General features: G+C 52.2%; 1 protein-coding gene across 1 annotated transcript in view; it reads left to right on the top strand.

Moving 5' to 3' along the window:
- GMPR (guanosine monophosphate reductase) overlaps positions 1-18,407 on the top strand; it is a 42,249-nt gene extending 23,842 nt beyond the window's left edge. Inside the window, exons 5-9 of the mRNA XM_047735232.1 lie at positions 232-313; positions 3,794-3,900; positions 11,538-11,580; positions 14,244-14,403; positions 17,898-18,407. Coding sequence (XP_047591188.1) covers positions 232-313; positions 3,794-3,900; positions 11,538-11,580; positions 14,244-14,403; positions 17,898-18,078 — 573 coding nt within the window. The 3' untranslated portion in view covers positions 18,079-18,407. The remainder of the gene's footprint in view (positions 1-231; positions 314-3,793; positions 3,901-11,537; positions 11,581-14,243; positions 14,404-17,897) is intronic.
- The last annotated feature ends 1,615 nt before the right edge of the window (positions 18,408-20,022 follow it).

Here is a 20,022-nt window from a genome sequence, read left to right as displayed (position 1 = left end):
GTTCATTAGAGGAGGACACCAGGGGACTGTCCTGACCCACCAGCTTAAGATTTACTCTAGAATCAGGGATTCAGTCAATTGTGCCGCTAACCTCCCTCTCTTGGCCCCCCAGGGCACCTGGTGGCTTCAGGAAGTGTCTGACTGTGTGGTCAGGTGTGGAGTTGTTCATTCACTCATCTTTGTATCACCAGGAATCGTCTGTGATCGTGGGCTGTGTTCTTTCTGTCTCAGGCAGGGAATGTGGTAACAGGGGAGATGGTCGAAGAGCTTATTCTTTCTGGAGCAGACATAATCAAAGTCGGCGTTGGACCAGGTAAGGCTTGCTGGGAAGTCCCGCAAGGGCTGTGTGGCAGGCACTGGGGTGTGGGGCTTGGGGAAACTGGTGATGTGGTCAGAAGGGAGCCCACGGGGGACCCAGCCACAAGCATAAAGCCCTTTTCTTTTGGAAGTATCACACCACTTTTGGAAGTTGAGCTTCCAAAAGCAGCTCTTTTTGGGTTGCTTCCTGATGCCCCCAGGGAGGGCTTAAAGGAGCTGGGATGTGGGTAGAATGGGAGGTCCTGGTGTTCAGAGCACTAACGTGAAAGAAGAGAATGCAGATTTCATCAATGATCTCATGAACCTTGAAGAGGAAGGCCAGGGCGTGAAGAATCGTGGGGACCGTCAATGGACATGAATGACTCTGTTGTTACCACCCCCTCTCTTCACCTGATACGTATCCATCTCTGTTTGCCCATATCCTCTTGGGCATTCTCTCCTAGGACCACCCAATGGCGTCTTGAGTCGGGGGAGCAAGGCAGAGTCTTTCTGTCCTTTACTGGACAGCTCCTTTCTCTCCTGGGCCAGGTGGCGGCCTCCTTTCCCTTTGGCGAGCCATGAGCATGAGCGTGCCTGTTTCCAAATTCTCCCTTGCACATCCCTTCCTAAACAAACACTAACATTGGAGAGGAGGGAAGAAGCTATACATTTTCAGCTGGGAATAAAAAAATAGCAAAGATTTTTAAAATACCGCCCACCCAAAGAATACTACCAAAAAAGGAAGCAAACCGTCAAGCCATATGAGAAGAGTGTGGGAATGCGCGGCGGGAGGCAGGAGACATCGTTGTGTTGTTGACTTGGCACAGCCATCGGCCTTGCGGGAACAGGATGTGTATGAAGCAAGGATTAGGGAAGAAGAGGCTTGTAGGCTCCCCAGAGGACTGGAGTGTTTAATATCCAGGAAAACCCTCAAGATTGGGCTTTAGATACTGCTACTTGGGCCAACCAACGACGTAGTCCAAGCAAGAGGAAAGACAGCCCCGGTTCTTACTGAGTGTTGGTCATTTTTGAAAAGTCAAAGCAAGGAAAAGGCCCACCGAGGAGCTCCAGGCTGTAACAGACTGTACGGGCTATAACAGACTGAGCTAGTAAAAGAACAGGCTCCTAACAGACCAGGAAGACTCTTTCTTCCAAAAGCAGGACTCTCACTGGTCACCTGGTTCATCAGAGATACATACAGAATGTCAACCAGCTGCCACTGCGTTGGGGGAGGGATGTTAAGGTGTGTAGGTCGTCTTCTCGGCTCTCGAAGAGCTGTTCCTGATGTACTCGAGGTAATTCCGAGCGTGCAGCTGGACTTGTTTCCTTCCTGCACTCCCTCTGTGTATACACTCTGGTTCCCCGGAAGACTGAGGGTCCTTCCGTGGTCGCTGTGTGCCCCACCCCTTTTCCCCCAGCCCCGGCAGGGCTGTCTTACTAGAACAGATATGACCAAAGAGGGTAAGAAGCTTTGTTAGAGCCCCTTCTTCAAACTGATTGGAGATGACATTTAAGTTTCATGAATTCTTTAGAGTAAAAATACTGAGTATTCTGTGAATGACAGCATTAAGAATGGGCGTCCTGCCTCTGTAACTGGGAGAAAACACGCATCCAGTTTCTCCTTTCGACCTGAGCGTTAATCAAGACCGTTCCCATGCTTTGTTTGGAAGTCCTTCCTTGGCTCTTTCCAAGAAAGGTGACTGGCCTGACCTCTGTAGAGGTCTCTCCCTGGGGCAGAGCTCCGGGCCTCTGGGGGTAGAGACCCCCTGCCTTCCTGCGAGGCTCTGGCTATGGAGTGGGAGGGGGAGAAAGCCAATTAGGAAGGAGAGATTAGGAAGTGAATTCTGCCTTGCACAATGCAGGTCTGGTACGTGGGGCAGAGGGTGCCTTAGCGGGGAGAGGAGCTCTGCTGGCTCCAGGATTGTGAGCAACACACGTAAGGATGAACATGAAGAAATGTATTCTGTCCTGTAGCTGCACGGGTGGGAGGAAAGGGGGCTTCTCCATCCTTCTGGTTTTCTTGCTGAATCCAGGCCTGGAATTCTGGACATGGTTCTTTGCCTGGTCCTGTCCCCAAAGCCCTGGAGAGAGATCTGGGGGGCGGGGGCTGTGAAGGCATCAGTGGAGATAGGGAACCAAGATAGGAGGTGGGGCTTCCAGCGGCCTTGTCCCTGGGCCTGATGGCCCTGGAGTTCAAGCCCCATTGACGGAGCTGGGAAACGGAGCCACAGGCATGTGGGTGACTCATCTATTCTTAAGTTCACACATTCTTTTAGTGACTATTTATAGCCCCCTTCTCATGTACGAGGCTCTGTTCTCAGCGCTGGGTCTACAACAATGACGATTTGGGGAGCTTACTGTCCAGTGGAGAAAACACATTCCCTGCGCTCTTACACAAAGAATTATTTAAATGCCTCTGTTTGAAGTGAGCACTGTGCGGAACAACTCTCCCGAGGGGGTGACATTTAAGATAAAGCCTGAAAGATGAGAAGCATTGGCAGGACCAGGGGCTTGGTTCACAGGGAGTGGTTGACAGAAGGTACAGCGCGTACAGAGAATCCCCAGGGAGGGGAAGAAACTCCCTGTGCCCGAGGAACTGGACCGTCCCAGTGGCTGGAGTGTAGGGAGCAGGAGGGAGAGCGAGGTGGCGGCCAAGGGGGATAGCAGGTGGACATTCAGGATTTTGGTCTGGGTGATCTTGGGGGGTGGCGGGGGTGCTCATTTGAGGGGAGGGTCCAGACTTGAACCAGGGGACAGGTGCTGGAGATGGTGGTGCTCTGAGCGTGACTCAGCCTGGACCTAGTTGGGACCATACCTTTCAGACGGGTCCACCCACCAGGACTGGGGTTGACCGTGGGAAAGCCAGAGGTCAAGGGCAGTTGTGGGCATCTGGATGGCTGGTCCTGAAACAGAAGCTGGTCCTGCATCCCAGGCTAGACGGGGACCCCGGACAGGACAGGCGGTCACGAGGACCAGGAGGCTGGGGCCCACCGAGGATGGAGCTGGGTGGGAGGGGTGTGGGCATGGGGTTAGTGCAGATCACAACCCTCTGCGTCAGTGTTTCCAATTCTGTTTCGTAGGCAAGGCCGAGAGGCTCAGAGAAGTTAGAAATTTGACAAAAGTTGAAGGTAAAGAGGCTGTGGGAGGAGCTCTGGGGGGTCCCTTGAAGTCTAGCATGGTGGTGCTGAATGGCGAGGGACATGGAGAGGGACGAGATATAAGTAGGCAGAGGTGGGGGCTGATGTCACAGTGAGTGACGGTGACAGTGTCCCGGGCATCAGCGGTTGACAGAGATGAGGACCAGAGATCACGTGGCTTGATGGTGTGGCTCTTACCACCCACCCCTCCCCGACAGAAGGAAAGTGTTGTCATCGTGTGTCCCCCTCCCCCGGTAAATCGGGGCTGGGCTGTGTGCCAGTGACACAGTCTCGCTTTGTATCGCGTTCTGCTCATTCTTGACCATCTCTCTTTGGGCTCCACCTCTCCTGCCCTCCAGGTTCCGTGTGCACCACCCGCACCAAGACGGGAGTGGGCTACCCCCAGCTCAGCGCCGTGATCGAGTGTGCCGACTCTGCCCACGGCCTGAAGGGACACATCATCTCCGTAAGTCTCCTGCGGGGCAGGGGGATGGGTGTGAGAACATCTCGGGACTTGGGGGGAGGCCCCTGTTCCTGGGCCCCTGAGGAAGCCTGTTTCCTGGCTGCCCTTTGTCTCGTTGGCATCCTGTGGGCTTGGCCATGAGCCGGGCACCTTGGTCCCAGCACGAGGTCCCACACACCTCGTGTGTCCCAGCAGGCACCTGGTCCCAGCCCAGTCCCATGTGGCAGAGACCCAGGCCCTCCTCCCTACTTACTCTGCACCGAGGGACGAAGACACGGGAGCTAGTAACGACTCATGGCGTTGGCTGGTGTGTTGGGGGATTTGTGGGGAGCTTGGAGAAGATGCCACAAGTTTGTTTGCTACAAAGCACCCCAGCCTGGGTGGACCAAGGAAGAGGCAGTCCCTGTCTCACAGGTGTGGAGCCTGGAAGTCTGAGCTTGAGGTGTCAGCAGGGTCTGGAGGGCTGCGGGGAAGGCTGTGTTGCAAACCTCCAGTGCCCATGGCTGATGGCACCATAGCTCCCTCTTCATGTGGCGTCCTCCCTGTGTGTATGTGCGCGTGTGTCCACATTTCTCCTTTTGGTAAGGATGCCAGTCATGTTGGATTAGGGGCCACGGGTTCCTTACTGGAGTGAGAGTGGATCCAGTGGCATGTTGGGGGCAGAAGGAGGTTGCTGTAGGTTGAGGAGTCTATGCGAAGGGGTGAGACCGTGATCTAGCAGCACTTCCAGGAAGCTCCTGGCAGGACAGCAGCCTGGGATACAGCCACTAAACATTAAAGATTGAGTGAATGAGTTAGTGCCAAGTTAGTATCTGTCCTCAGTGTAGCCATAATTCGGATCCTCCTTCGCTGATGTGGCAACCATTCAGACCATCGAAGAGATAATCCTGGCTCTCCCCTTCCAGCTAAAATGCTCAGAATAAGACAGAACATGTGGGGTAAATTTGGGCAGACTCAGAACCATGGCTTCCACTTAATGTGTTTTTCTTTTTTAACATAATATAATATATATATATATATATATATATATATATATATATATATAAACACATTAAGTGGAAAAAAATATATATATATTTTGCTACTCTTTAAATACGTGCACCTTCCCTCATTTTGAGCCCCAGTTTAGCATTTGAGGGCCGTGGCGGCTGTTGTCCTGTCCCGACCTCGCAGTCCAGGGCGGATTCCCTGGGCTCCTCCTCATTCTTCATGCAGGCTTTCCACCCATCCATCTGGTCCTTCAGCACGTTTTTACTGAGCATCTACTATGTGCTAGACAAGGAAGGTTTGTTGGTCGCTGACCCTTCTGAGACCCTGCGCACCTCACCTCTTTGCTGAGCTTTGGTCCCAGGGCCCGAGGGAACACTCATTTATTGTGTGCAAAAGGCTGAGTGCTGTGATCCAACTCACTGCACGGTCTCCGGGATGCCAGTGGGTCCCAGGGGTTCCCTGGGGCCTTCTTCTGGGCTGGCTGCCTGAGAATCACCAGGGAAGCTTTTTCAAAAAGACATTCCTGGACCCTGTCTAAGCAAAGATGACTTTTATGAGGTTGGCCCCAAAAGCATCCTATGTAATTAGTCCTTTTCTATCACGTGACCGTTTTCACCGTCAAGAGTCTTCCACAAAATTCGGACCCTGTGTCCTGTATACCATTTCCATATCAGGGAGCTGTGAAATGAAGGGCTCTGCTGGGAACATGTTCCGAGTTTCCCTACATGTGTCCTTCTAGAAGTTTCACACCTGCTTGTTGATCGGACCCTATTTGGGGAGGGATTCGGGGGGAAATCTGCTTGCACCACCAGTGACTGAGAGTCAACTTGGGTTCTCTTTGATAAGCTTCTTTCAGTGGTTGTTTCAGTGTAGTGCCCAGAACAACAGCATCAGTATCAGCTGAGAACTTGCTAGAAATTCTCGGGCTTACCGAACCAGCAGCTCTGAAGGGGAGGCCCAGGAATGTGTTTTAACCAGCCCTCCAGGTAGTCCTGACATGCTCCTGAGTTTAAGAAGTGCTGGTTCCTGTCGTGGGGCCCGTGTTCAGAGCCGGGTCTCACCTGCCAGTGCCTGGGGATCGGCTCCTCTGAGTTTGTCCAACAGGAACAGTGACTGCCCAGGCCTGCAGTCGGGGAGCTCCCAGGTTCTCAGTAACGGTGAGAGATTGCCCAGATGGGGGCACACATTGCGTGTGTAGCTGGAAGACCAGACGAAGTTCACAGGCTCACGTGGGATCGGCACCCTTGACCTGAGCTCCTCCCTCCTGGCCAGCAGAGTGCCTTGGCATTCAGAGCGGCCGTTTCTACGACCGCCCCTGTGTCTCACAAGCAGATTTCTCCCACCTGCCAGTCATCCCTAAAGCCACTGGGAACCCACCACACATTTTGGATCCTGCTACTCTGCCCAGTTGCCGTCCAGCTGTCTCCTGTCACACTTTGGTTGCTGAATTAGCACATCCACGCTGTTGAAATTCAGTAAAAGGAAGTCACAGCAGGGGGCTGTTAGCAGGTGCTGATGCTCAAGGGGCTGGACTTGAATCGGGTTTCTATTTATTGTGGCCCACATGGGGTTCTGAGAGGCAGAGAGCTGTAGATTCAGGACACCCCCTATGTAGGTGAAGATTGAGGTGTGACTAGTTAGTTTTGTCTTGTCATCTGCTAGGGACATCACCCAAAAGAGAATTTTCAAGATGGAAACAGACTTAGAAGAAGGAATGACTAGTGTTTACTGAGCATCTACTACCTTCCAGGCACAAGGCACTTTGAATTTCTGATTCTTGGAACAACCTGACAAACTAGCAGTTAGTTTCACTTGACAGATGTATTAGGCACGGGGCATGTGTGTCTGGGTGTGTGCTTGTGTGTATGTGTGTGGCAAGAGAGGAGGTGGAGGAGGTATTTATTATAGGGAATTGGTTCACATGATTATGGGAGCTGAGAAGTCCCAAGATGTGCAGGGTGAGTTGCCAAGCTAGAGACCTAGGAGAGCTGATGGTGTAGTTCCAGTGTGAGTCTGAGGGCCTGAGAGCTGGGAAGAGCTCATGTTTCAGTTGACGTTAAAAGGCAGGAAAAAGCCCATGTTCATTCAGAGGCCGTCAAGAAAGATTCACTCGAGGAGGGTCAGCCCTGTTGGTCTGGTCATGCCTTCAACTGATTAGATGGGGCCCACCCATGCCAGGAGGACAGTCTGTTTTACTCAGTCTACCAATTCAAATGTTAATCTCATCAAAAAAAAAAAAAAAGAGAGAGAGAGAGAGAAGAGAAGAGAAAGAAAAGGAAAAGAAGAGAACCCTCCCAGAAACACCGAGACTAATGTTTGACGAGGTTTCTAAGCACTCTGTGGCCCACTCTAGCTGATACATAAATTAGCCTTTGCAACCAGGTGGGCTCCAAAGCTTCAGGATCTTAAGGAACTTGTCCAGCATCCCTACTGGCAACATTCTGACTGAGGCCTGTTTATCTTCCCTTGACTGCTTACCCCCATTTGGAAAATGAGGAGGTCACAAAGAGAATGAAAAAGAAAGGCTTGCTGAAGGCATAGAGAATGCAGGGTCGTACAGGACCCGACCCTGTCTGCTCATTCTTCCACCCCAGCGCGCTGGGAGACATACACTTCCTCTGTCCTTCCCCACAAGGCCCCCACACATGTGTTCCAGCGGGGAGAGGACGGTCAGTCCCCTATGCATGGTTAGAAGGGGAGGGATTCGAACCTCCAGTGAGTTCGCGATCCACTGATAACCAAGCACTCTTTGGACTTTGTGATGCTTTATAAGACCTAGAAAGAAGTCCTGGGAGTAGATAGGGATCACTGTGGTCTCTTCTTGCCTCAAGCTCCAGCATTTTAATCAGTGCATTTTATAAAGTGTGCTTATCAAGGCTCACGAGGCCCTGTATCATGAAGGATCCAGATGATTCAAAGTCATCCCCAAACTTTTCCTTTTCTGTGCACGGTCATCAGTGCTTGTACTGGTCCACTGACCCTCTGCAGAAAAGTAAAGGCAGACCAACAAATTTCTGATAATTTTAATGATTTAATATAGCATTTCAGAAGCAGTGAGACCGTTCTTTAGCAAGACTTAAAGTTATGCTTAAAGTTAAAATTTTTTGAGGGTGAAAAATTACCCAACAGGATAGGTTTAGCCTAGAAGAAGTTAGAAAATACAGATAGGGGCGCCTGGGTGGCTCAGTGGGTTAAGCCGCTGCCTTCGGCTCAGGTCATGATCCCAGGGTCCTGGGATCGAGCCCCGCATCGGGCTGTCTGCACAGCAGGGAGCCTGCTTCCCTTCCCCTCTCTCTGCCTGCCTCTCTGCCTACTTGTGATCTCTCTGTCAAGTAAATAAATAAAAAAAAAAAAAATCTAAAAAAAAAAAAACAAAGAAAATACAGATAAATATAAAGGTTCCTGGAACTGTTAGCCTCTTAAGAGAACCACGGCTAATGTTCTAATAAGTATGCTTCTAGACAAGTTTTATGTTTTTAAAATTTTGTTTATTTATGTTTGTTTCTAGATGTTTTTATAATGTATACCTAACCAGAGTTCTAATATCTTATTCTAACATTGTTGCTGTGTGACCTTGGGCAAGTCACTCAATCTTTCTGAGCTCCCCTCAGTTCGCCCGCCCCGCCCGTCTACAGAAATATCAACTTCAGGTGCTTCTGGTGTTTGAATGGAAAAATGAAATTGTAACAGCCCCGGCACATAGTAGGTCTTGATTTGAATTCCCTGTGCCCGTCCCTGTACTTGCTTTCCCTGCCCTTGATTTTAGAGCAGGGCAAGTATTCTTAAGAAGAAAAGGTATGCCGACATTTCACAGACAGAGTTCCGTGATGCTTTTTCTCCTGAAATACAACGGGAACACTCTTGAAAAACAAAACAAGCGGCTCTTTGAATATTTGCACATTGTTTTTGAAAACGTTCCGGTGCCTGTGATGTTTCTGTGCAAAAGTAAATGTGTGTCTTAGATCGCAGAGATCTGCCCCTCCTGCCCTTGCCTCCTGACAGCACGAAAAGGACGCTTTGAACAGCTTCTGGGAATCACCCGTGAACAGGAGTAGGGAGCAGACTCCTTTGCCCTAAAGCATATCACATCGGGTTGCACGGGGTTAAACGCGCAGTCTGGTGTGGTTGGTCTGCCTTTTGTAAATGCATTTCCAAGTACAGTGAGCAGAAGATGCTGCTGTAAGTCAGACTTCCTCTCGGTGGCACGTCACGGAGCCTTCTTAACTGTGGTCGTCTTGGCCCATTCTGGGAGGAGAAGAGCTCCTTTTCAAGGATCGCAGTGGCCTCCTCCCTAACCACGAGAATGTGGAATTTTCCGGGTCCCACATGAACCACTGTGGCAGTCACAACTTGCAAGCATGGGAGTGTGTTGTGTGTGTGTGTGTGTGTGTGGTTTCAAGTCCAAAAACGTCCTCGTGTAATGGGGGTGTGAGTTTGTTTAATCTTTTCAGGTCATATGTTTGAAAGCCTATTGAGTATAAAACTGGTTTTGGTAAAGAGATAAAGTATTCAAAAAAGTTGGCAGGGCCAGTGAAGGGCATGGAGGGGGCTTGTAGCTTTGGAAGAGGAAGTAGATATGCCAGAGCTTGGGCCACAGCACACAGGCAGGAAATGACCACTCCCTAGCAACCGCGGCCCTCTAGGGGCCAGAGAGAACATGTGACTGTAGGCTTTATCACACCTCAAAGATCCCGTGTTTTCTTGCTTTTTGTTTTGTTTTATTTATTTATTTATTTGACAGAGAGATCACAAGTAGGCAGAGAGGCAGGCAGAGAGAGGGGGAAGCAGGCTCCCCGCCAAGCCGAGAGCCCGATGCGGGGCTCGATCACAGGACCCTGAGATCATGACCAGAGCCGAAGGCAGAGGCTTAACCCACTGAGCCACCCAGGTGCCCCTTGTTTTTTTTTTTTTTTTTTAATGAAAGATCTATGGCAGCCCCACATCAGGACGAGCCTCTTGGCACTGTTTTCCCAACAGTATTTGCCTACTTGGTGTCTGTGGGCTGCATTTTGGGTAATGCTCACCAAATTTCCACTTTTTCATCCTTGCATTCTGTTACAGCGATCTGTGATCGTTGATGACGGTTCAGCCAAAGTTCAGGGGATGGTTGGCATTTCTTAGCAATAAAGTATTTTTTAATTAAGCTGTGTACCTTTTTTTTAGACAGTAAAGCTGTCGCACAGAGGAGTGTACACATAATTTCTGTCTGCGCTGGGGAACCACAAAATTCATTTGACCCACTTTGTTGGGATACTCGCTTTATTGCTTGTGGTCTGGAACCAAACCTGCAATATTTCTGGGGTGTGCCCGTAACAGATGCGATGGAGGAAATAGTTACAGGCAATAAATATTCATAAAAAAAACAAAGAGCTCAAGCTTTCACATCTACCTTTGGATCCCAACTGCAAAGAAGTTAAGGAGGTAGAAATTGAGTTATAGCTCATGGAGTGACAGGTCTCAAAAGCCGATAAAAAAGGGAAATGAGTCACAGAGACCCCCATTCTCCATGGGAGGTGCTGTTCGTATGGTGGTCATCCCGGTTGGCTGGATGCCCTCCGGCTCTGGGGGTGCACACCCCTTCCTGCCAATTGTGATGCCCGGTAGCCCAGGCAGCCTGTGTCCTTCCCAAGGCAGGTGGGTCCCACCTTCCAGGGACAGGTGCTTGCCTCTGAGACCTTGGTGCTCCTCCTAGACCTGCTCTGAGCTCAGTGATCTGTGATCATGCCAGCCCTCAACATGGACCCTGCCTCCCCGCCCCTCCCCCAACCCTGGGCCTTTGCTTCTTTGCCTCTCTCTCTGCGGGGTCTGGTGGCAACTCCGGGCCACCCCCGCTGGCCTTCTCCTTGGACATCACACAGACTACATTGGGAAGAGTGGGTAGCAGCTTGTGTTGGTAAGGGTGCCCGGCAGGCTCTGCATTCTGGAAGCCCCACACTGTGCTGCTGGTGTTTCCCCAACCCCCCACCCTCATGGCTGAACGGAGCTGAGCTGGGCAGCCCAAGGTGACCGCCCTGCTAGGCATTAAAGCAGCCCCAGGCGTGTGCTCTCTGTGGGTAGAGTGGGGATTAGGAATGTACGTTTGGTTTTAAACTAACTGGGCCCATTACGTGAAGGTGGATAGGGGCTGTGTGGAGTGGCGGGAAGGTTAAAGGAACTCAGTGTCCTTTCCCAGCTCATAAAGTAATTCAGCTCTTACTACCTAAACTTCACCTCACGCTGGGCAGGGAGGGAAAGGGGAACTGTGGGATGAGAGTGAATTCGGATGGCCCTGGTCAGGCATGTTGTGTAAGGGGCTGGCCTGGAACGAGGTCTCAGAGCATCTCCGCCTGCCTCTCACTTCCCCTGGCTTCCGGGGCGGGCGGGGGTGGGGGGGCTGGGATGCAGACAGGTGGACAGGTGGTGGGTGGGGCCGACCCAGAGAGGAAACCCAAGAGGTTGGGGGATGAAGGTGCAATATTGACAGGAGCAAACTTAAGTCCAGACACAATGACTGAGGAATGCTGGGACTGGAGTGGACTCTGAGGGTCGCATTTTGGCTGGGGGCGCTTCTGGAGAGCCCCTCCTGATGACCTAATCGCCCCAGGGGAGGGGGACAGCCTGGCCAAGGGTGCCCCCGCTGACACCCTTTCCTTGCTTTTCCCTCTTTGAAGGACGGAGGCTGCACGTGTCCAGGAGATGTCGCCAAAGCCTTTGGTAAGAGGACAGGGAGGGAGGGGCGGGAGTTCCCTGCCTCTGTGTGCTGGCCTCCGGTGGGAACCTGAATGAAGAGGCGGGATGTGCTGGGAAATTCTGGGCCAGTCCTGAGTTTCCCGTCCCTGGATTCCAGCCCTGATTGGCCAGAATCCTGACGTTCATTTGGTTCTGCGGAGCAGGCGGGGTGCCCAGGGGGTGGAAGGGGGTAGACAGCCTGCAAGCCATGAGTGGGTGAGGTCATGGCTTAGACGGTGCAGGGAGCCCCCGGAGGAGGCCAGCACCAGGTCTGAAGCACAGCGACTTCAGGGAGGGTTTTCGGGTTCTAAGTTGGGGCAACCTTTAGGGAAGGACTAGTGTCCCTCCGAGGTTTCTCCCCCCCCCCCCCCGCCTCCCCCCCCCCCGGCCGAAGAGCCCGTGTCCCACCAGGGGGCGGCAGCGTCCAACTGTGATGCAGCTGGGGCTTTGGGGAAGGGCGGGGGGGGGGGGGGGGCCTGGCCTTTTCTTGGGAAAGCCCTAGTTTTCCACGTGTTGTACCCTGCACTTGCCACTTGACCTTGGCATACTGCGTGCAGACTGTGCGTGCCCAGGGGTGACAGAAAAACAGCCCATGTGGCCCCACCCCCTTTTCTGAGGCCAGGGCCAGGGCCAGGTTCACTGTTGACTCCTCCCCCCCTTTTTTACCCTTTTTTCCTCTGGAGGTGAACTTTCTGTCTGAATTGTTCCTACGGAGTGCCAGGGGTCCTTCCTGGCACCTTCTAAGTTTTCTGACCACTGCTTTGGAGACCTTCCCATGAACTGTCTTAGGTTTAGGCTTTGATTCCCTGTCCTCCTCCATTTCCCTCTCTCTCTCTTTTTCTTCTAATAAAACACTGATGGTAACAAGGAGACAGGAACAGGGTTCTTAGCAGCGGGGTTCTCTACCAACCCTGGGGAACGTCATGAAAACGGGCAGCCTTCTGATGTAATCCCCTTCTGATCGTGCGTCTTGGTTATGGAAGGGAACACACGGGTCCTCTTTGTCATCCCAGGTGCCTACTTTCTAGTTGAGCCTGAGGCCCTGAGAGGTGAGTGTGACAAAGTCAGGGTCCCACAGCTGGTGGCCGAGCGGGGGAGTCAGGACCCCTGCTCCACTTGTGTGCCCCCTTTATCTGGATCACTAGCCACAGACACTTGGGCTCCCTGCACAGACTAGGAGGAGGCACACTTTTCAAGGGACCGATTGGTGAAGAAGGTGCCTCGTAGGTAACGGTCCCTGGTCTTTGGAATCTGCTGTGACATCTTTTCCTTCGCTTTTCTTCCGGGGAGCGTGGCCTGGCCTGGGCTGAGGCTCGGCGGAGGGAGGGAGAAGGACTGCGTCAGGGAAAATGTTGGTGAGGGAGGGACATGAGAATGTTCAGAAACAGAAATAATCGGAAGCCACTTCAAAGGGTTGTTGGGTGGGTCTGTGTTCTGGGTTCGTGCTGTTGACATCTGCAGCTGGGGTCGTGGTCATCGCGAGGCCTGGCTGGACACCGGTTTTCCTCTGTCCCGTCGAAGTCATGGCAGGGCAGGTGGGGTGGGGGGCAAACCTCCCTTTTTCCCCCCAAGTAAGTCTCAACGTAAGATCCTCCACCCCCGTTTGTTACTGAAAATTGAAATAGTGCATCTAAAAAATTTTTATTACAATTCCAATTTTTGAAAACCAGAAAATCCAGCCAAGGTACCCTGCCCTAATTATGCTCTAGCCAACCCCCTTTGCTGCCCCCCCCAACAATGTTCGCTGTGTATCACTTCTGCACAAGTTACATGGTTTCCAATATTTAACATTGGGTTTTAGCTTAATGACTTCAGGCTTCTTAAACACACAAGCAACACTCAGAACCTCTTGGTGCTTCCTTAGGTCAAATAAAAAAGTAGAAGTACACTGAAGTCATTCAGATGCAGACTGCAGGAGAGATAGTAGGTTTCTCTTCTTAACACTCAGTCTCCCATGTAGGAGTTCAGTCTGTTGTGAGGTCTTCCATGACCTACAGAAGCAGAGTGTGAGGGTGCTGATCGGCTCAGACCAGATGCCTGATGAGGGCACTGGTGGGGTGACTACTGGGGATGAAATCAGGGAACATGCTATAGAAAATGCTGCCTAATTCTTTTTTTTTTTTTTAAATATTTTATTTATTTGACAGAGAGACAGCGAGAGCAGGAACACAAGCAGGGGGAGTGGGAGAGGGAGAAGCAGCCTTCTCTCTGAGCAGGGAGCCTGACTCGGGGCTCGATCCCAGGACCCTGGGATCATGACCTGAGCCGAAGGCAGATGCTTAATGACTGAGCCTCCCAGGTGCCCCAGTGCTGCCCAGTTCTTACTGCCGCTCTGATGATGAGACTCAGACAAGCTGTGTATGGAAGGTGGTCATGGGTCTGTCATTGGTTACCATTAAGGACCATTAAAGACCATTAAGGACCGTCCACCGCCTTAGCCTTCAACTGTGTCTCTTCCTCTGAGTGTCCATCTCCCCCCACACAGGCCTTCTTCACTTTTTCCAGAAAGGGAGAGGTCGAGCTTTTCTCCTGGTGATGGCCGGGAGCAAGGGGGGGTGGATTGGGAGTCGCACGTCGATCCTCCTGGGGCTGATTTTCCTGAGCTCTTTGCCCTGCGGCTGCTTTTTGTCCCTACTGTTGGAGTTTAGGCGCTGGTGCGGATTTTGTTATGCTGGGAGGGATGTTTTCCGGCCACACGGAGTGTGCTGGAGAGGTGATTGAGAAGAACGGGCAGAAGCTGAAGCTGTTCTACGGGATGAGCTCCGACACAGCCATGAAGAAGCACGCGGGAGGCGTCGCTGAATACAGGTGAGCTGCGGACATCGGCGCCGCTGACGCCAGCGAGCTGCGGAAGGAGTCGCAACACATGGTCTGCTTTTTAAATAGTCCCAGCTTTTGTGCAACTAGCATTTGCTGTGTTTGGGGCCCTCAGAAGGCACCAGGGTTTGGGGACGGGATAAAAATGTGACGAAAGGGGTATGTGTGAGCAGGTGGGACTCCTGCTCGGCCAGTCCGGGAGGTGACGCTCCAGACTTTCCAAGGGGTCAGGCAAGGGTCTTTTTGCCTCGTCCTTCTGGTAGAGCCTTCTGAGAGCCCTGAGTGAGCCCCGTCACCGCCCATCTCTAGTCTGGAACGAAGTCAGGATGTAAGCATCGGGTTGAAGCCTGGGTTTCCCGTCGTGTCTGAAACAGGCGTGGTGCACACCGCCGCGTGGAGGTCAGGCCTTTCTGGAAGGTGTCGTGTTCCCCTATGGCAGGACTCTCACCGGCCTCCAGCTCTGACGGTTGACACAGACAGCATTTTTAGCCATTTAATTGTGTTAGCGCAGAAGGGATGATGGCTCCTGCTTTTTTTTTTTTTTTTAAACAAATCTGCGATCCCCAAATATAACCCGGCCTTTTCTGTTTCCCTTCCATCTTAATTGTCTGCATGTGTGTTTGAAGAACCTCGGGACAGCACATATCCACTCCGTGGCCCTGTTCCCTAGAGACTGCCATTGTCTCTCCTCAACATTAGCTTGATGACAGGTTGCACGAGGCGGACTTTCTCACAAGGGAGTCCGCTGGGAGGGAGGGATTGCCTTTCTCTGGGAAGCCTCAGGCCCTGGGGCGGGAGCTCCAGCCCTCCCTGGTGGACACCCTGCATTCCCTACCATTCATCCCACACCCAAAAGCTTATCTCGAGGACACGGGAGGCCGGGGTGTTGTCCGAGGTTCAAGTCCTGCTGGAGGTGAATCTCAGCACCCCACTGAGATTCACAGGGGCGGGCGGGAGGTGTGGGGGTGCTCTCCCAGAGTTCTGTGCTTCAGTGTGGGGGGACCAGTGGACTGATGTCCGATCTCATTCTCCTCTTATGGGGGGAACTGCGTCAAGATGCCACAGTGTGGGGAAGGCAGGGTGGGAAAGGGGAACAGGGAGCTATGTCTTAACCGCATCCTGGAAACTTCACAAAGTGAGAACAAGAGGATTCTCCTTCCGGTGTAGCCTCAGAAGGCTCTTTCTCCCACGTGGTGCCCCATGGAGGAGCTGGCGTGGGTAATGAGGGTGGGCAGGGGGTCAGTCCCTGCCTCCGTGCCCCCCTGGACCTCTGGTCCAGAAGCTTCACCGTTTACCAGCAACCACTGTCCCTACCCCGGGGCCCGTGTCTGCTTTGCGCTGCCACGTTAGGTGGAGCCCTCATGGTTGGGTGACCGCTAGATGCTTTGCCTGGAGGACACTCGGTACCTCTAGCTACATCTGTTCTGGGTTCTAAGGAAACTAGACCGAAGAGGGCAGACCAGGCTATGCCGCACGCAGCAGCCGAGGCACCGAAAGAAAAAAATCCCCTTCTGTCGTTTCAGCAGGGTTTAGACAAGACAGAAAATAGAAGATTCTGGAAGTGGTTTCAGATCTTAGGAGAGGCAGGTGCTAACGGAATTTGAAGCTCAGTCTGGAGGCAGCCTGAGCCCTGCAGGCTGCCTCTGTTTTTCTCTGTGTCTCCGTCCCTCTGTGACTCTGCCTCCCTCGCTCCCTCCCCTTTCCCTGGTAGTTTGCTCCCCCCCTCCCCGCAGTTTCCTCACAAGAATCGTCCTCCTTTGATGGTGGTATTTAATGAAGGTAAAGCTCTTTATGCTTTGCTGGTTCTTTCCCAGCCATTAACCATTTATGCCTCATACTGTCCCTGGGAGACAGATCAAAGTACCTCCGTTTACCAGATGAGAGGACGTGAACCTCAGCAATAAATGTCTTGCAAAAGGGGCCATCACCCATCAGCAAAGAGGCAACGATGAGAATCTAGATGACTTCTAGTAAGCCCCAGGCAGACCATGGAAATCTTTTTCAGAAGTGAAATGGTGGTCATCGCGGGCACAAGTGTGTAGGTGTTGGTCTGTGGTCACGGAGTGCAGGCACGTGAGCCGCCTTGGGTGTGGTCAGGGACGGGTATCTGGAGCTCGATGCTCCGAGCCAGCCCTGAGGCCAGCCCTGGCTGCAGTCAGTGGTTTAGGAGGGAGATCTCGTCCCACTTCAGGACCGTCTTGCCTGTGTGGATTCCAAAGCACGAGAGTCAATACCATTTTGAAATTCTAGGCGAGGAGCTTCTGATTGAGAGATGCTATCTTTTTTCTAGTTGAAGAGACCAGCTAAAGAAAGTTCCAGAATTTGGTTAACCGTTAGAATTTCTAGATTGCCTGGGCCTCAGATGAGGGCTAGAGTTTTGCGTAGATTGGACATTTCCTTCTGGTAACGCCCCTCCGAAGGCAAGTCTGGACCGCCTGTCCCTGCCACCTGGGGGGGGCTTGAGTTGTGCATTTTACAGCTCTTGCTCCTTAAGCATGGGGCTGCGTCCCGATAAGCCCATCTTAAGGTAAAAATAGGATAAACTGAAATGAGCTTGAGATACCGGACCCACTAAACATCCTCGCTAGCCTGGGCTACCTTAACTGTGCTCAGAACACTGACGGTAGCCTGCCGTGGGCAGAATCATCCAGCACGGGGCCTGTCTGATAATCAGGGGTTGAAGGTCTCTACTGAAAAACAGACCAGTTGTACAGTTGCAGAGTCCTTGTCCCCACTCCCAGTCCTCGGGCTGATGTCACTGCAACCACCGGGGACCCCCATCCCCAGTTAGGATTGTTTGCACATCACTAGCCTGGGAAAGGATCCAAGTTCAAAATCCGAAGTTTGCTTCCTACCGAGTGCATATTGCTCGCCCACTGTGGTGAAGTCAGACCATTGTGAGCGGGAGGCTGGCTGTATTGCTACCTTCCTCCTCCTGATGGTCGTCCTCGAGGACACTCGGGGTCTGCTTGGAGAGCTGGCGTGTGGGAGGGCGAAGCCCCGGGCTTCTGTTGTTGATCAGGGAGGGTGACAAGAAGAGACGGTGGCGGGGGTCGCTCGAGGTGATCGGCCCGGGCTCTTCTTCCCCTGCGGCATCTGGGGCTCTGGGTCAGGGGGACGCTGGTCCCTGGATGAAGCTAGAGGAGAAGGGCGGCGTTGGTTTCTCTTAGGGGCAGAGTGGAGGCCCGTAAGTGACGGGGTGCCCCGGAGTGAGGAGGGCACTGTGCGGGGGAAGGTGTGGGTCCCTTCTTCCAAAGCCGCTGGTGCCCCGGGCAGCCGGCCGCGAGGCTGTGTTTCGGGAGGGGCCTCGCCTTCATCTGAGCTGCTGCTGCGACCACCTATACCTAGCAGTGTGGGCATTTAGCTCCCTGAGTGCGCCGGGGGGCTGTTGGCTGCTGAAAGGGCTGAAGTTGGGAATGATTCCGGCTGGGTTCGTAAAGGGGACAAAAGCCAGACTAAAAGACAAGCTTCTTTTTTTCTCGCAGGGCCTCTGAGGGCAAGACTGTGGAAGTGCCTTACAAGGGGGATGTAGAAAACACAATTCTGGATATTCTCGGGGGACTGAGGTCTACCTGCACCTATGTGGGGGCCGCGAAACTCAAAGAGCTCAGCAGGAGGGCGACATTCATCCGAGTGACCCAACAGCACAACACTGTGTTCAGCTAACCCTGAGGATGAGGTGACATCCGGCTCGTGGCAGCGCCCACGCACACCTGCTTGCCCACTGCCCTCGTGTTACATCAGAGTTGCTGGCCGCTCCTGAATGGTGGACTACTGCCTCTTGCTCCCCTCCTTGCCCCCTGGAGGCTTTGGGGCTCCCCTGGTGCCTTCCGGGGGCACTGGAAGCAGGGCATCGACTGGGTCAGTGGTCAGAGCCCGGCTGCCTGGAACTCATCACCTCATTGTTAAGACTAAGTCACCTTTTCCTTTTCTTTTCTTCTCTTTCTTTTTAAAGAAAAATGGTTTCACTTTAATATACTGCGATTATCGTAAGACTTGGTGGAGTGCTGGAGTTTGCATTTGCTGGAAACAAGTTGTCAGGGGAGCTGGGGGTTTCCTACCTTCTTCCCCTGCCTGGCTGTTAGCAGTCAAGGCATGGCGGGAGGAGAGGGTAAGGGAGGATAGGGGTGGTCAGGCCAATCAGAGTCACTGGGCTCCCCTCTTCTGCTTTTGGTTGCCAGCAAAGGACAAAAGCACCTGACTAGACCCATGAACTTGAAGAAGTGGTCCCCTTTTGGATATGAGGTATGGTGACGTGCCTTTTGGAATCAGGTATCTGGCACTCTGGGGTCAATGTTGCTTTGGGGATACTGTCCCTCTCCTGGTTTTTCAGTGAGTTTTGTTTTCCTTCCTCTCTTCCCTCCTCAGTCCCAACCGGTCAGGTTGGCCTCTCTCTTAAAGAGAATAGACATTATTTTGAAGTTAATGAGATGTTTTCTTCAAAGGTCATCCACCAAAAAATTGGCAAGTGGAATCCTTCCTGAAAAATAGCCAAAACCTTGACCAGCAGTTTTCTACAAGTCATTGATTTAAAATAGGAGTTAGAACTAGTCCCTTGTCAAGGCCATTCATACTTTTGAGGAAGGACCACATGGTGTTCGCTGACTGGTGACAATGGTATTTTCTTGGAGAACGGACCCATGGCCTTGGAGGAATCCTGCTGCTGACTTTGCTTGTTGGAATAGTGAACATGGATTTATTAATGATGACTGGCCACTGCTTCTGGAGCGTTCCTTGAGCAGTAGGACTGGAAAGTATATGCAGGCCAGGATGTTTTACTTTATTTTCTTTTGAACGAGGCTTAATGAAGCAGACACAAGAGTGCGTTTTCCTTGAAAAAGCAAACAACTACCCTGGAGTAGAGAAGGGTCACGCGTGCTGCTGTTTAAGCACAAATTAATGACCCGAGGTCTGTGGTAAACTGCCACCATATGAAGGGTCCATCCAGCCCATAATGTTCCAGGAGATTCTAGGTCCGTTTGTAGTTTTTTAAGAATACACTTAAAGGGGGGCGCCTGGGTGGCTCAGTGGGTTGAGCCGCTGCCTTCGGCTCAGGTCATGATCCCAGGTCCTGGGTTCGAGCCCCACATCGGGCTTTCTGCTCAGCGGGGAGCCTGCTTCCTCCTCTTTCTCTGCCTGCCTCTCTGCTTACTTGTGATTTCTCTCTGTCAAATAAATAAATAAAATCTTTAAAAAAAAAAAAAAAGAATACACTTAAAGGTCCAGCAATGTGAACTCTGTTGTCACACTTTTCCCCCCTTCGATCCACTGAGGATAGTTCTTGTACTTGTGGAGACCTAAATGGGCCAGCCTTCTGAGATGAAGGCTGGAGAATGTTTAACATACAGAGCAAGATGTGGGGTTTGCCTGGGGGCAACCCCCCTTCTCTGTTTGCTAGTCTGAGGTTTGAGCCCCCTGAGGCGCCTGTGGAAGATAGTTTCTGCTCAAGTCCTTCAGTGTGTTAGTTTTAAGAGATTCTCTGTTGCAAGATAAGGGAGAGAAGGAAAGGAAAGGTCTTAAACCCATTCCGAATGCACCCTAGTAAGGGGGACTTTGAGGGCACACCCCTGCCTGAGCTCGGGCTGGCCGCTGTCTCCTCTCGCACAGCCC

This window comes from Lutra lutra, chromosome 6 (assembly GCF_902655055.1).
Source record: "Lutra lutra chromosome 6, mLutLut1.2, whole genome shotgun sequence".
Lineage (NCBI taxonomy): Eukaryota > Metazoa > Chordata > Mammalia > Carnivora > Mustelidae > Lutra > Lutra lutra.
The sequence above is the reverse complement of the archived record's forward strand: the minus strand, read 5'-3'. Positions and strand labels throughout refer to the sequence as shown.